The sequence below is a fragment of the Danio aesculapii genome, chromosome 18, assembly GCF_903798145.1.
Source record: "Danio aesculapii chromosome 18, fDanAes4.1, whole genome shotgun sequence".
Classification (NCBI taxonomy): Eukaryota; Metazoa; Chordata; class Actinopteri; order Cypriniformes; family Danionidae; genus Danio; species Danio aesculapii.
The window spans coordinates 538,714-552,784 of NC_079452.1; the positions used below are offsets into that span (position 1 = coordinate 538,714).

General features: G+C 36.6%; 1 protein-coding gene across 1 annotated transcript; it reads right to left on the minus strand.

Annotated features, from left to right (window-relative positions):
* Window positions 1-9,270: 9,270 nt before the first annotated feature.
* LOC130246171 (extracellular calcium-sensing receptor-like) lies at window positions 9,271-13,655 on the minus strand. The gene is made up of 6 exons (XM_056479064.1): window positions 13,483-13,655; window positions 12,967-13,258; window positions 12,067-12,885; window positions 11,668-11,898; window positions 10,307-10,430; window positions 9,271-10,166 (listed from the first exon to the last, which is right to left on the minus strand). The coding sequence occupies exons 1-6, from the start codon at window positions 13,653-13,655 to the stop codon at window positions 9,271-9,273; spliced, it is 2,535 nt and encodes an 844-aa protein (XP_056335039.1).
* Window positions 13,656-14,071: the final 416 nt, after the last annotated feature.

The following is a 14,071-nucleotide window of genomic DNA, read 5'->3' on the forward strand; positions in this document are numbered from 1 at the left end:
AAGGAGATCGGATTACTGCCCTCGCATCCCTCTGGAAGACCGACGACCCGCACATTGCATCTTCTGTTCTGTTCTCCAGATCGTCCATTTTTTCCAGCGCGGACGCCAGTTTTTCCGCGAGATCAGTAAGTTTCGCGCCGTAGGTGGTCATCGCATCCTCAGAGTCTGAGACGCGGGATTCTACCTCAGTAATTCGCGTGTCCAGAGTCCCAATTTTTGAGGAGCATTCCTCAAGTTTCTTTAGAACAGGGTCGATTTTCTTTTCAAACGAGCTTTCGACACCTTTAAGCACCTCTGTTGATATTCTTTCTACCAAGCTGTCGGTCTCAGCTTGGCTCAGCAATGGCGAGGCCTGGTCCGCCATGATCGTTGTCTGACTGTCCTCCTGAGGCGATTTAATCTCCGTCGATTTAGAGGATTTCGCCGACAGATTCAACTTCTTTTGAGTAGTGGGCATGATCTAATGTCTATTCACAAGATTTTAAAATGCCTTATTTAAAATACAAAAAATATACCACTGAGCTGCGGAGACCAAGTGTTGAGTCACTCATTCATCTATATTCATTCACAATTTCAAATTAGTTTAATTTATCAATTTTATAATTTCTTGCATGTCAAAATGTCATCAAATACATGAACACTATATTTATGATGCCAAAAACCGTTCATTTATAATATTCAATAGCAGAATTTAAGTAAAAGGTTTCTGCTTACCTTTGTATAGAGAGGCCCCTCTGGTTTTGGCATCAGAAACAAACGTCCATCTATTTGACAGTCTCCAGTCAATCACGTCGTCAGGTCACCAATTGTAGGACTCAAATGGTCCTTTGCATGTTCAAAAATTGACGGAGAGCTAAGTTGAAAATAAGATTTTATTTTAAATGCAAGAAATTAAAAATACAAATTCTGCGCAGGAGAGGTGTAATATCAGTTCAGCTCCGCCCTATTAGGCTCTCCTTCATGCTTTTATACTGACTTTCGCACACTATCTAATCCCAACCCTATTGACTTATATGGTGTCGTCTTGACAGTTTGACCATTCAGCAACCAGATGTTTCTCTTTCTGGTATCTATTATGAGCAGCAGGCCTCCACCGTGCCGGTAGCAGGACGTTGGGTTCCTCTTTCTTGTACACACATTATCACAGTTAACCCTTTAAAAGAAGAAACCCTTTATTGCTGCATTTATTAGTAAATGTTTAGCAAAATCTAACAATAAAAATGCTATCCTTCACTGGTGATGCTGTTTAATCATTTGTTGTACTTCAGGTTATTTTATTAAAGTTGTGACTGAAGTTGTAGTTTTTTTAATGTTCTGTTCTTGTTTTTTTCCTTCAGTATTTCTTCATTTGTTCACCGCTAATCCTCAATTATCATTTAATTAATCATTTAATTAATTAATTTACTTCAGCTTTGCTCCATGTTTCTAGAACACTCAGTATTGTGGGCACTTGGAAGTTTTCAATTAACACTGAGGTATTTGCTCTGGGGTTTAAAGGGTTAAAGGTGTGAGAGGTAAAAACACGGTGTAAAAATGTATTTTAACAGTAATATAATGTTAATTTAAACTACGGAGGTAGACTGTTAAAAAAACAGCAAATGGCTGGCAACCACAGCTGCCAGTATTTTACTGTAAAATCAAGAAAAAAAAAACTGTATTTTACTGTAAAACCTTGAAGCAAATTTCTTCTGTGTGTCACCGTTGTGAAGGAGAGTAGAGCCAGTGTTTGAGTCAAACATGAACTGCTGATGTTACTCTGCATGATTCTTTATTTAAAGACAGTGGCTGTTTAGTTGCTGATGCAGTAAGAATCTCTCTGGTAATTCCAGCTTTACATGTATGTGTGCTGCTGTGAATTTTAAGACATTTGTACGGTGACCGTGAAGTGCAAAACAGTATTACAAAGTGTGAAACACTTTTACAATGCTCAAGACAAATTTACATTCTGAAAAACATTTTTACCCATTATTAGACACAATTACATAGGAAAAACAATTTTACCAAGGACGAAACAAATTACCAAGACACAAAACACTTTAACAAGTCCTGAAACAAATTTACAATTACAGATTTCTTACAGTAAGAGAATGTACCACACACCGGGAGTGACGCGGAGAAAAGTGTTGTTGTCGTTGGTGGTGAGTGCAGTGAATTCATGTTGTGGAGTACATGCCGTAAATAAAGTTTATGGTGACAGAACGTGAACTGCGGTTGAGGGTTGTTTTGCCTGTTTTGTGGCAAACACATGAGCCGCTTAACGCAGTTTTGCTTTACATGTGTTCGGCGCTTGGAGTTAATAAAGGACGCAGATCAGACAGAAACACCAGACATACTGAATCAATGTGTTCAATATTTTAACTAGGTCCACTCGTAAGCTGTAATCGTGGACATGATGTCAAGTCTACACAGTGTAAACATCTGCTTGATGACTCTTAAAAGTAAACTGAACGAAGCCGGTGTTACGGTTTAACTGGTGACTGTTGAAGGATAACATTTTTTATTGTTAGGCTTTGTTAACATTTGCTAATAAATACAGACATAAAGGGTTTCTTTTTTGAGGAATTAACTGCTACAGTATATTATTGCTGAAGGTTTCTGAGAACAATACATTCTGTTATTGGGTATGGGTGTATAAAAGTGCAGATAGTTTTGAGGATGACAGAATGTATGAGCTGTGTGTTCGTGCTCTGAAACATCTGCAAGGTCAACTGTCAAGAGAAGATACACAGATGCCAGAAAGAGGAACGTCTGGTTGCTGAATGGTCAAACTGTCAAGGCTTGGGATTAGATAATGTGCGAAAAACAGTATAAAAGCATGAAGGAGAGCCTAAAAAAAATCAGAGCTGAACTGAGGTTACATCTCTCCTGCGCAGAACTTGTATTCTCTAACTTCTTGCATTCAAAATAAAACTTCTTAATTTTCAACTCAGATCTCCGTCAATTTTTGAACATGCAATGGACCATTTGAGTCCTACACTGTGTTAACTGGTGCCCCTTGCCAGATGTACTTGCTTTTACATGTTTCTACATATGCTCACGCTGATATTTTCTTAGAATAGCTCTAATATGTTTTATAGCAGTTGGTCAAACCATGATTTTTTTAGTCGTAGACTTATGTTTAACTGTGTCTACAAAGTCACACGCGAGCTGATATTTTCCGGTGTGTGGTACATTCCCTTTCCGTAAGGAATCTGTAATTATAAATTTGTTTCAGTACTTGTAAAAGTCTTGTTAATTTTTTTCTAAAATGTAAATTTGTTTCGTGCTTGGTAAAATAGTTTTTCCTATGTAATTGTGTACTATGATAGGTAAAAATGTTTTTCAAAATGTAAATTTGTCTTGAGCTTTGTAAAAGTGTTTCACACTTTGAAATGTTGTTTTGCACTTCCCGTCCATTGTACATTTGGGTTAAACGAAACTTTTCTAATTAACTAAAACAAGTTAACATTATAAGTATGCTTCTAAGCATATATAGCGCATTACTTCATAAACTCATACAGCAGTTAGCCAATTTGAGGCAGTTTCTTTCAGTGAACAAAATGAGTTTACTTGAGTATTGTGTATATTAATATAGTCCATGTTTTTTACAGCAACATACTGTAAAATAACAGTACATTGCTGGCAACTGCAGCTGACAGCATCTTACTGTTAATTTACAGAGCAACAGCAAAATGCTATTAATTTAACAGTAACTTGCTGGCAACCATGCTGCAAGTAACTTACTGTTTTTTAACGGGACAATTTTTAACAGCTATCTACAACAAATGCATCCATTTGTTTGAGAACAGAACATTTTTACATGCAGTTTTTCTCAATCTGTTTGGAAAGCAGAGCAGGACTGGATGACAGAAAAAAAGGTAGTTGCTGATGATTTCACTCTTAGCTATATTTTTATAAAATATCTAAAGATCTCTTTTTCAGATAGGCCTTTGCAAAAAAGAAAGTTCAAATTGACTTTAAACTTTTTAATTTATTTGTATTATATAGGCCTAAATTGTTACAGATTTTGTTTTTGTTTTATATTGGTTTAATTATTTGGGCTAGCCTACCTTTTATTATATATCAGATTTTTTGTATTTCTTTTAATGTTTTTAATATAGCTTAAGCAATTTTATCTAGATCTAATGTCATACTATTGTGCTGTGAAACTACAAAAGTTTATATGTAATTTGTTAAGTTGTATGTCTTTCTGTTATATGCATATTTTGCATCATCTCCAAAATAAATAAATAAATAAACCCAACCGCTCATGCGGCATCTGTGTGTAAACATTATTATGCGTTATTGAAACAACATCTTCAAGGAGGACTCACTTATTACTTAGAAATATCACTCATTAAATTAAAACTACTTTAAGGATTATATTATGTAACACCCTTAAATTTAAAAAGGAAACAAAAGGGCGATCACAAAAAACTAGTCAAATGGTGGCACACCATCTTTAGCAGACACGAGCAAACTCCGCCATTGCTTTCACTCCACCCCAAAGCTGGCCCAGAGGAAGCCCCACTTTGGCCCTATCAGGCCCCAGAAGTGACTGTGGAAAGGCGACTGGCTCTGGCCCGCACTGGCATGCTTGCTTTAGGCGCAACAGCATAAACGTGGCTATTGTAACTTTTGCTCTGTCTCTTTTCTGCTCTGACCCTCTTCTCTGGCTCTCTTGCTATCTGGCTCTCTCTTTGAACCTACTCTCTGTCTTTGTCTCTCTCCCTGTCTCTAACTTTATTTTACATTTAAGCTGAGTACAATTAAGAATATGTTTTAGAATTTCATATGATTTATTAGTTTATAGAGTAATTTTGTAACTAATTCAGTGTAACCATAGAAAGATAATTTTCATTGTTTTATTGTTAATAAATCATTTTATTTTAAAGTATTTTGAGAATTTATTTTTAATTGAACTGTAACACTTAATTGCTCCATATTGCAATACATTCTAATCACATAATGATAATCACATAATCATATAATCACATAATCCATTTTTGGTATAAGATTTTGGAGAAGGATGGTTTTAGTAATGTAGTTTTTTAACCATCATACTGATAACCTTTTTAGTCATTCGTTAGAACTACAGTTAGAACCACTGTTAAATAACCTATTCTTACACATGAAATAGAAAATAAAAAGCCACAATATTTCAAATTGTGTCTCAGGGCCTAGTCATCGGCATAATCATACCTTAGATCTAATATTATCACATGGTATTGATATTGATAATGTTGAAGTTGTGCAGCAGAGTGATGGCATTTCAGATCACTATTTAAATTTCTTGTTTATTATGCATTGATAGATTTACAAAACCAGCTTCTATTTATAAATATAGTAGAACGATCACTGCTAGCACTAAAGATTACTTTTTCAGTAACCTACCTGATCTTTCTAATTTCCATAGCATTCCAGGCAGCCCTAAAAGAGCTTGACACTCAACTGAAACGATTGATTCTGTCTTTTCTAGCACGTTACACATAGTTGCTCCGTTACACTTAAAAAAGATTAGGGAAAAATATCTGACGCCATGGCACAATGAGCACACACAAGCCTTAAAGAAAGCAGCCCGGAAAATGGAACATGGATGGAAGAAATCAAAACTAGAGGTTTTTCGTCTGGCCTGAAAAGAAAGTAAACTTAACTTTGGAAAAGCTTTAAAATCTGCCAGATCTGCTTATTTTTCAACTTTAATAAAAGAAACTAATCACAATCCTAGTGTCCTGTTTAACACAGTAGCCAACTTAACTAAAAATAAAGCATCAACATGCATTTCTCAACACAGCAGTAATGACTTTATGAATTTTTTCACATGCAAGATTGATGATATCAGAGATAAAATAAGCACTATGAATCTGCCTCCTACAGCATCGTCCCAATTAGACTGTTAATGGATAAACGTCAAACTTTTTCAGTAGTAGGTGAGGAGGAACTGTCTAAACTGATAAATTCATCCAAATCAACAATGTCTATGCTAGATCCTATACCGATCAAATTATTAAAACAAATGTTTTTAGAAGTTTCTGAACCTGTTCTTAACGTTTTGAATTCATTCCTACTTTAAGGATATGTTCCTAAAACTTTTAAACTAGCTATCATTAAGCCTCTTATTAAAAAAACACAGCTTGATCCCAAAGAACTAGTAAATTATAAACCCATTTAAAACCTACCTTTTCTATCAAAGATACTTGAAAAAGTCATATCTGCTCAACTATGTTCCTTCCTACAGAGAAACAATATTTATGAAAAATTTTAATCTGGATTTACAGCATTTCATAGCACAGAAGCAGCACTCCTATGAGTTACAAATTACCTTCTTCTGTTATCTGATCGTGGTTGCATTTCTCTTAGTGTTATTGGACCTCAGTGCTGCATTAGATATAATTGATCATAATATTCTCCTTGATAGGCTAGAAAATTATGTTGGTATTACAGGAACTGCATTGGGCTGGTTCAAGTCTTATCTATCTGAACGTTATCAATTTTTATCAGCTAATGAAGAGGCATCATACAAATTAAAAGTACACTGTGGAGTACCACAAGGCTCAGTTATTGGTCCCTTACTTTCACACTATATATGCTACCACTAGGCGATATCATTCAAAAACATGGAGTTAGCTTCCCCTGTTATGCTGATGATACACAACTTTATATCTCCTCTCAACCTTATAATTTGTATGAATTTATGAAATTAACAGTTTGTATAGATGATACAACAAATTGGATGAATATTCATTCATTCATTTTCTTTTGGGCTTAGTCCCTTTATTAATCTGGGGTCGCCACAGTGGAATGAACCTCCAACTTATCCAGCATATGTTTTACGCAGCGGATGTCCTTCCAGCTGCAACCCATCACTGGGAAACATCCATACACACTCATTCACACACTCATACACTACGGACAATTTAGCTTACCCAATTCACCTGTACCGCATGCCTTTGGACTGTGCTGTGGGAGAAATCGGACACCTGGAGGAAACCCACGCAAACATGTGGAGAACATGCAAACGCCACACAGAACTGACCCAGCCGAGGCTCGAACCAGCGACCTGTTGCCAAACTTCAACATATGCTATGAATGTCTTGTGTGGAAAAGCTTATTCATGCTCTTATAACCTCTCAGTTAGACTATTGTAATGTGTTACTAGGCAGTTGCCCTGTTGGCCGAATGAACAAACTTCAGTTAATTTAAAATGCAGCTGCTAGAGTGCTTCCTAGAACAAAAAAAATATCATATTACTCCAGTTCTATCATTATTGCATTGGTTCTCTATTAAATATTGTATACATTTGAAAAATTTATTGACTACCTACAAAGCCCTGAACGGCTTAGCTCTCTATTTGAGGGAGCTCCTGGTGTATTAAAGCCCCCTTGTCCACTGTACTCAATTAATTCTGGACAATTGATTATTTCCAGAATATCAAATTCAACTGTAGGCGGTAGATCTTTCTTATATATGGCACCTAAACTCTGGACCAGCCTTCCTAGCACAGTTCGGGAAGCAGACTCACTCTGTCAGTTTAAAACTAGATTAAAGACACATATCTTTGCATTGGCATACAAATAAATCACAAATGCGTTTGAAATTCAATTCCTTTAAAAGATTGTTAGTCTGTATTATTTAGGGCAACCGAAGCTGGGAACACTTTCCAAAAGACATTATAATTTAAATGGCATCTGCACTTATGTTAGTCTTTTTTTATATTCCAAAGGCTTCCATAATCTTGTACCATAATCACCACAAGGTGTGGTGCTGTGTGCTGGAGTGGAGAGCATGAGACTGATTCCTGTAAGACCAGCCTGATCGCATGAGAAAACTTAACTATTTTACGTTTTGTCAGTTTTGTGGCTAATTCGAGTATTGTGGCTAGTAACGAGTTCAGTCGTACGAAATTGTAAGATTTTAAAAAGGAGGCGTGGCACCTAACCCCACCCCTAAACCCAACCATCATTGGGGGATGAGCAAATCGTACTGAATTTTACGAATTAGATCATACGAATTAGCCATTAAATCAAAAAGTTACGAATTGCCGTGAGATTGTGTTAGTAAGACCCCAGTGACAGACGAATCTTCACATTGATCCTGAAGGGCCAGCCTGTACACCAGCCGGTGACTTCTCCCACCTGCAGCTTCTCCACGACGGACGTCCAGTGTTCTCCAGCCTCCGGCGCCTAGACTGCAGCTCTGCACAGTTTGGAAAAATGGTCGTGCCCAACTGAGCCTAGTTTCTCTCAAGGTTTTTTCAGTGTTTGTACTCTCAGCAGTAAAAATTAAACCACACTGAACTGAACTTAAACTCTGAAAACTGGACTTATACTGTTTCAGTTTACTATAATCTTCTATCTTAAGCTACTTTGACAATCTACATTGTGAAAGCACTATAGATATAAACATGAACTGAATTGAACATTAAAGGTGCAGTATGTAATTTTGACACCCAGTGGTTGAACTAGATATTGCAATTCAATATCAAAACAATTCTCTGACGACTCCAGGCAAACATAGGTTGTTAGATTAACAGCGCGAAAACAAGCAAGCATGCCTGACTATCAAGCCTACACCGTAACCACACATGGCTTCATGTGACAAAAGGAATCTTTTCCGTTTTGTTTTTGTCCAAACCATCACCGCCTAAAATTTCTATTTTAGAAACTCTTTCTATTTCCCATTAATGAACCGCATAATTACTGTCAGCAATCACCTCAGGTACTGATATGTTTTTTCCTTTTTAAATGCTACAAATGTAAGTTTGAATTTAATTTAACATGACATTTACTGTCATACTGAAAGCAGCAGCAGATAGTTCACCTCAGATCTTAAAAATAAAATAAACATTTGAAAATTAATATTAACTGTGACACAGTGCCATTCAACAACTATCGGTCACTTAGCAAGTACATTTATTAATTTTAAAGAGGTTTATTATGTATTCATTTGATTCTAAACATTACAGTTTGTAGAAGTGTGGTGCATTATTATGTGCTTCTGAAGCCTGTATTTTATTTAAATGTTTCTGTCATTTTGCATCTGGTGCAGATAGTCAATTTTCTTTTCACTGAAATCTTGTTGCGCTGCATGTTTTTATGACATTGTATGCTTTTTTTTTATACAATGTATGCTGCTCAGCTAATGTTTACGTTTGAAATATTTATATTATTTGCTAATGAGATATTGAGTAGATATTGGCCTGGTGACACCCATTCAATTAATTTTTTATTTGTTGTGATTTTAATCAAGTAAAAATGTTGCCCTCTCACATATTTCTTTTACTTGTGAGCCTTATCTAGCCATCATGGTCTTTTTTGTGTTTTTCTCAGGTTTAAGCAGAATGATGTAACATTTTGGAGTAAATATACAAATTAACAGGCCATAACTGGAAGCCAAAATAGCAAAAATCTCTACAGCCACTGTGTACTTTCCAGGGGAGCTGATATATGCCGGCACAAATGCAGCCCAAACAGCACAGAAAATGAACATGCTAAAAGTAATGAATTTAGCTTCATTGAAATTGTCTGGAAGCTTTCTAGCAAAGAAAGCCAACAAGAAGCAGACAACTGCTAACATTCCAATGTACCCCAGCACAAATACAAAGCCCACAACAGATCCCACTGTGCACTGCAGGATTAATTGAGCACCAATCTCCCCTGCACTCTCTGTGGGTAGTGGGGGATCCAGCAGTAGCCAAAGCAAACATATGACAACCTGAACCAGAGTGCAAATGAAGATTGCTGCCCTCTGCTGGATGGGCCCAAAGTACTGCATCAAATTAGATCCAGGCCGAGTAGCTTGAAAAGCTACCAGCACCACCACAGTCTTACTGAGGATACAACCAATACAGGTAACAAAACTCACTCCAAATAAAGTGTGACGTAACATGCAGTTCCATGTTGCAGGCTGGCCAATAAAAACTAGAGCACATAGGAAACAAAGTGTGAGTGACATTAATAACAGGAAGCTCAGCTCTGAGTTGTTGGCTCGCACAAGTGGCGTGTCACGATGATGGAAAAAAGTTGCCAGAACAGTTGTAGTCAGTGTAGCCCCAGTAACAGATAAGACTGTCAGCACAATTCCCATGGTATCTTGTAAGGACAGAAATTCTACAAACTTTGGGATGCACCTAGTTTTTTCGGTGTTTGACCAAAACTTCTCAGGACATTTCATACACTCTGTAGAGTCTGAAAGACACAGAAGAAGACATGATGCATGGCAAATGTGTTCCTAGTCAGAAGTGAATAGTAATTGTCATCTTGTAAACACTAATGTACAATCTTGTCATTATTTAGAAAATGTATGTTTTTATAAAGTTTACTAGTACCTGACATGTTGCTGATTTCACCTGTTGCACAAGGGATGCAGTCAAAACAGCAGATAGGTTTTCTTTTTTGTACAACCTTTCTAGTCCCTGGAAGACAGCTCACACTGCACACAGACACAGGGACCTGAATGATTGAGGAAGAAACTTCAGACACCAAGCTACTTTTGGCAACACTATCGGTCATCATATCAACTAAACAGCTAAACTAAAACAGTTTTTTTTTAAATATATAAACATCCTATATTTAGTAAATCCCTTCTAAATGTACTTAATAGTTATTAGTGAATAGGCTGTGAAAATTATTAATTATGTGAAAATATAAAATGTAGCTTACATCAGTCCCATTTTCTTGTAAGGGTTTTTCTAAGTGTGAGATTTTATTGTTTGCCATTGGACAATAAGTGGACTATAATTTAAATATGTCAGATTAATTTAATGTGAAAACACATGAAATTAACATATACATATAATAAGCTTACAAAAAGCAGGTTGATCCATCTACATGGGAGTGAAATCTGTGTGACGTAAGGGGCAAAAAGCTAGCTGTGATGTGTAAATGTTTATCATCCACTTTGAACCTTGATTAACTAATATTTTAGCAGTTGGTGCCTCAAACCAAGCTTGTGCTGCACTGATAGAATACATGCTATTTGTAGATGTATTTAAAAATATAATATTCTGTATAACATTGTTATTGTTAAAGATCATTTAGTATTTCAGTCATGATATAGTAGACACCTTTCATCTTCTCAACACTGGCATGGAGTCTCTTTATTATTGTATGTAATATTTTTGCATGTACTTGGACACGTTTGTTTCCACACTGTACATTTATAAAGTGGTCAAGTTTGTCTAATGTAATTTTTCTATGCACGATTTAATTGTACGGGTGTATTAGACTGTTTATTCTACTTTGCCAATCACTGTAGGCAGGAAAAAAATAAACATACCTCTATAAAGTAGTAACTGCAGGATAAAGAAAAATAATACTGATAAATGCACTAAACTTTTTCGTTTGGGAGCAGATTCATACCACTGAAATTCTGTCTATTTCCTGCCTGCTGATTTGCTTTTGCCTCTTTACCAACATTTCAAAAAATCCATGATAGAACTTTACAGATAAAATGACAATAACAACGTAGAAATGATAGTGCCCTTTCACAAAACAAACTGCAAAAAAATAAATAAATAAAGTAAAAGTTAAAATTTTCTTTAAGTTCTTAACAATGGCTTAGCCAGTTTTAACTGTATCAAAATCTATTCTTCAAATAACTTGTAGACATTATGAAGGAGTGTGGCGTGTCCACGTGTTGTTGTTTTTTAATCAAATAATAATAATTTCTTTTTAAGTGAAGTCCTACCTGGTTAGCCCAGCCCCCTCCCCAAATCACTTTTTTAATGTTTATGTTAAGCTCCTGGCCTGGTCCTTTGGCTGCATCAAACTGTCCCACCTGGACAAAGTTTACTTCTCCACTTTTATTGACATACCAATTCATAATGTCATAAGAGGCAGACGGCTCACCATTATTTTCAAAATAGACCAGCTCTCCCACTGCTGTTGTGAAGTTTACTGCATTTAGATAGTGGAGAAGCTAAGAGGCATAAATTATTAAAATAATAATAATAATAATACAAATTAAAGCTAGTATTTCTACCTTTAAAACCAGTTAATTTTGATAAATTAAAACTAAATTAAATAAATTAAATTGTTTTAATGGTAATTAAACTTTTAAGAATTATATTGTCTATATTGTCTGTACCTGCTTTGGCTTCACTTGAGTTGCATCTGGACACTGTCCATTTTCAAATGGGCCCTTACCAGGCTGGCAGGCAATTATGTTGTGAAGAGCATTGGCAATGGCATACACAGCCTTATACACATTGTAAGTGACTCTCAGCTGTGAAACGTCTGTGTAGATGCGGCCATGTTTTTCCAAATTCTCTGACCCTGTGCACTTTGGTCTTTTAAATGAAGGCTGCCAGTCATGTGCTAAAGAGCACCCAAAAATTTCTTCCCATACATCTTTAACAAATGGTTCATTTGACTGCTTCATGGGGTTCAGCTGGGTGAGAAAAGCACCAAGCCCCTTAATTTCAGCTCTGCGCAAAGCAAAGCCAATGGTACCAGCTAGAAGAGGAAAGCTTGCTGGTTCAGAGTACTGAACAGTAGTGCTCCATGCCTCTGTTGCTATCCACTGCCTATTGGTCACATTCTGCACCACCATTTCTCTGAAGATAACTTCAAGGTCTGGCCCGATGGCAAATGTCAACACCACACTAGCCGTGGAACTCTGAATCCTCTCCATAATCTGCTTGATCCTGCTCTGAGAATGGGATTTAGGAATGACTTCGACATAGTCCACACAGACCCCTGTACCTTCCAGCTCTTTTAAAAGCAGATGTGAGCCACTTTTACCATATTCATCATCCCCTGCAACCACCCCCACCCAGTTCCAGTCTAGCAGGCGAAGCAGATGGGCCATGGCCTTGGCCTGGAAGGCATCACTAGGGACAGTGCGTAGAAAAGTGTGAAACCTGTGCTTGTCACTGAGACAAGCACAAGATGCAAAATAGCTCACCTGGAAAACAAAACACAGATTCAAGTGTTTTGGAAAGGGAAGAATTTTTTTAATTTAATTAAACATCACATTTCAACATACCATAGGGATATCAAACACTCCCAGTGTGTCTGCCACCACCACTGAGGCAGAGGAACGAGCATCACCAATAATAACAGGAACCATTGGGGCTCCAATGCATTCTGTGCTCAACACTGTTGTTTCTTCCCCTGTTACCAGAGTGAAAGCAGCACTCAGTGTTGTACTCTCAGCTAAGCAAGTATCAGCTATCAGGTAACCCAGAGTAACATTCGGTAGCAGGACAGGGTCCCTATTAATTTCATCCACAGTGAAGATCATAGCTCTGAGCCAGCGATATGATCGAAGGTCAATACTGATAAAATAAAAATAAAGTAACATTTAATGAGTAATGTTGGATTCAAGAAGCAAGTGTGTAGATAACAATACAAATAAAAGCCCTTAATGTACTGTATGCATGTCAATATACAATTATTGTTCCCACCCTTTAACACGAAAAGTTGGTCTACTACTCTTTAGGTTTTTTAAAGCAGTTTATAACACAAACCTCAAGGTTGTTTTATCACATACACTACTCACCCCTGGCAGTTAGAACCATGCTGTTTTTGAGTGAAAGCAGGATCAGGCACTGGGGATTGAACATGAACTGGAAACAAACCACCAATTATCACATCGCCCTCTTTATACAAGCTTTCTGAGACAAAACCTTTCTTTAGACTACAGATGGGGTTTGCATTACAAACCCTGACCATCCCAACAATAAATTCCCCCAACCATAACCATTTAATAAAACCCATTATTTTACCAAAACATACACATACATTGAGTAATAAAGATCAGGATAGTAATTTATCCTGCAAAGAAGAGGGGTCAGATGATAACTCCCCTTTTGTAGATTTAAATTTGCCTTGAGCAAAAGAGCACCCAAGAGGAAAACAGCATGTTGTGAGGAAAGAGGGAGGGTGGAGAAATGAGAAAAAAATTACTTTAGAAATTTACTTTAGCAAATAACAAAATTAATGTAGCAATATTTGTAGCAAAATTAATAATAATTAAAAAAAGCATGATACATGTGTGCTGATTGAATGTAAAAATAATTATTTTTGTCAGCCCCTAAAACACATTTTTAGATGTTTACAGAGGATGCTGTATTCAGCCGACAGAGTAC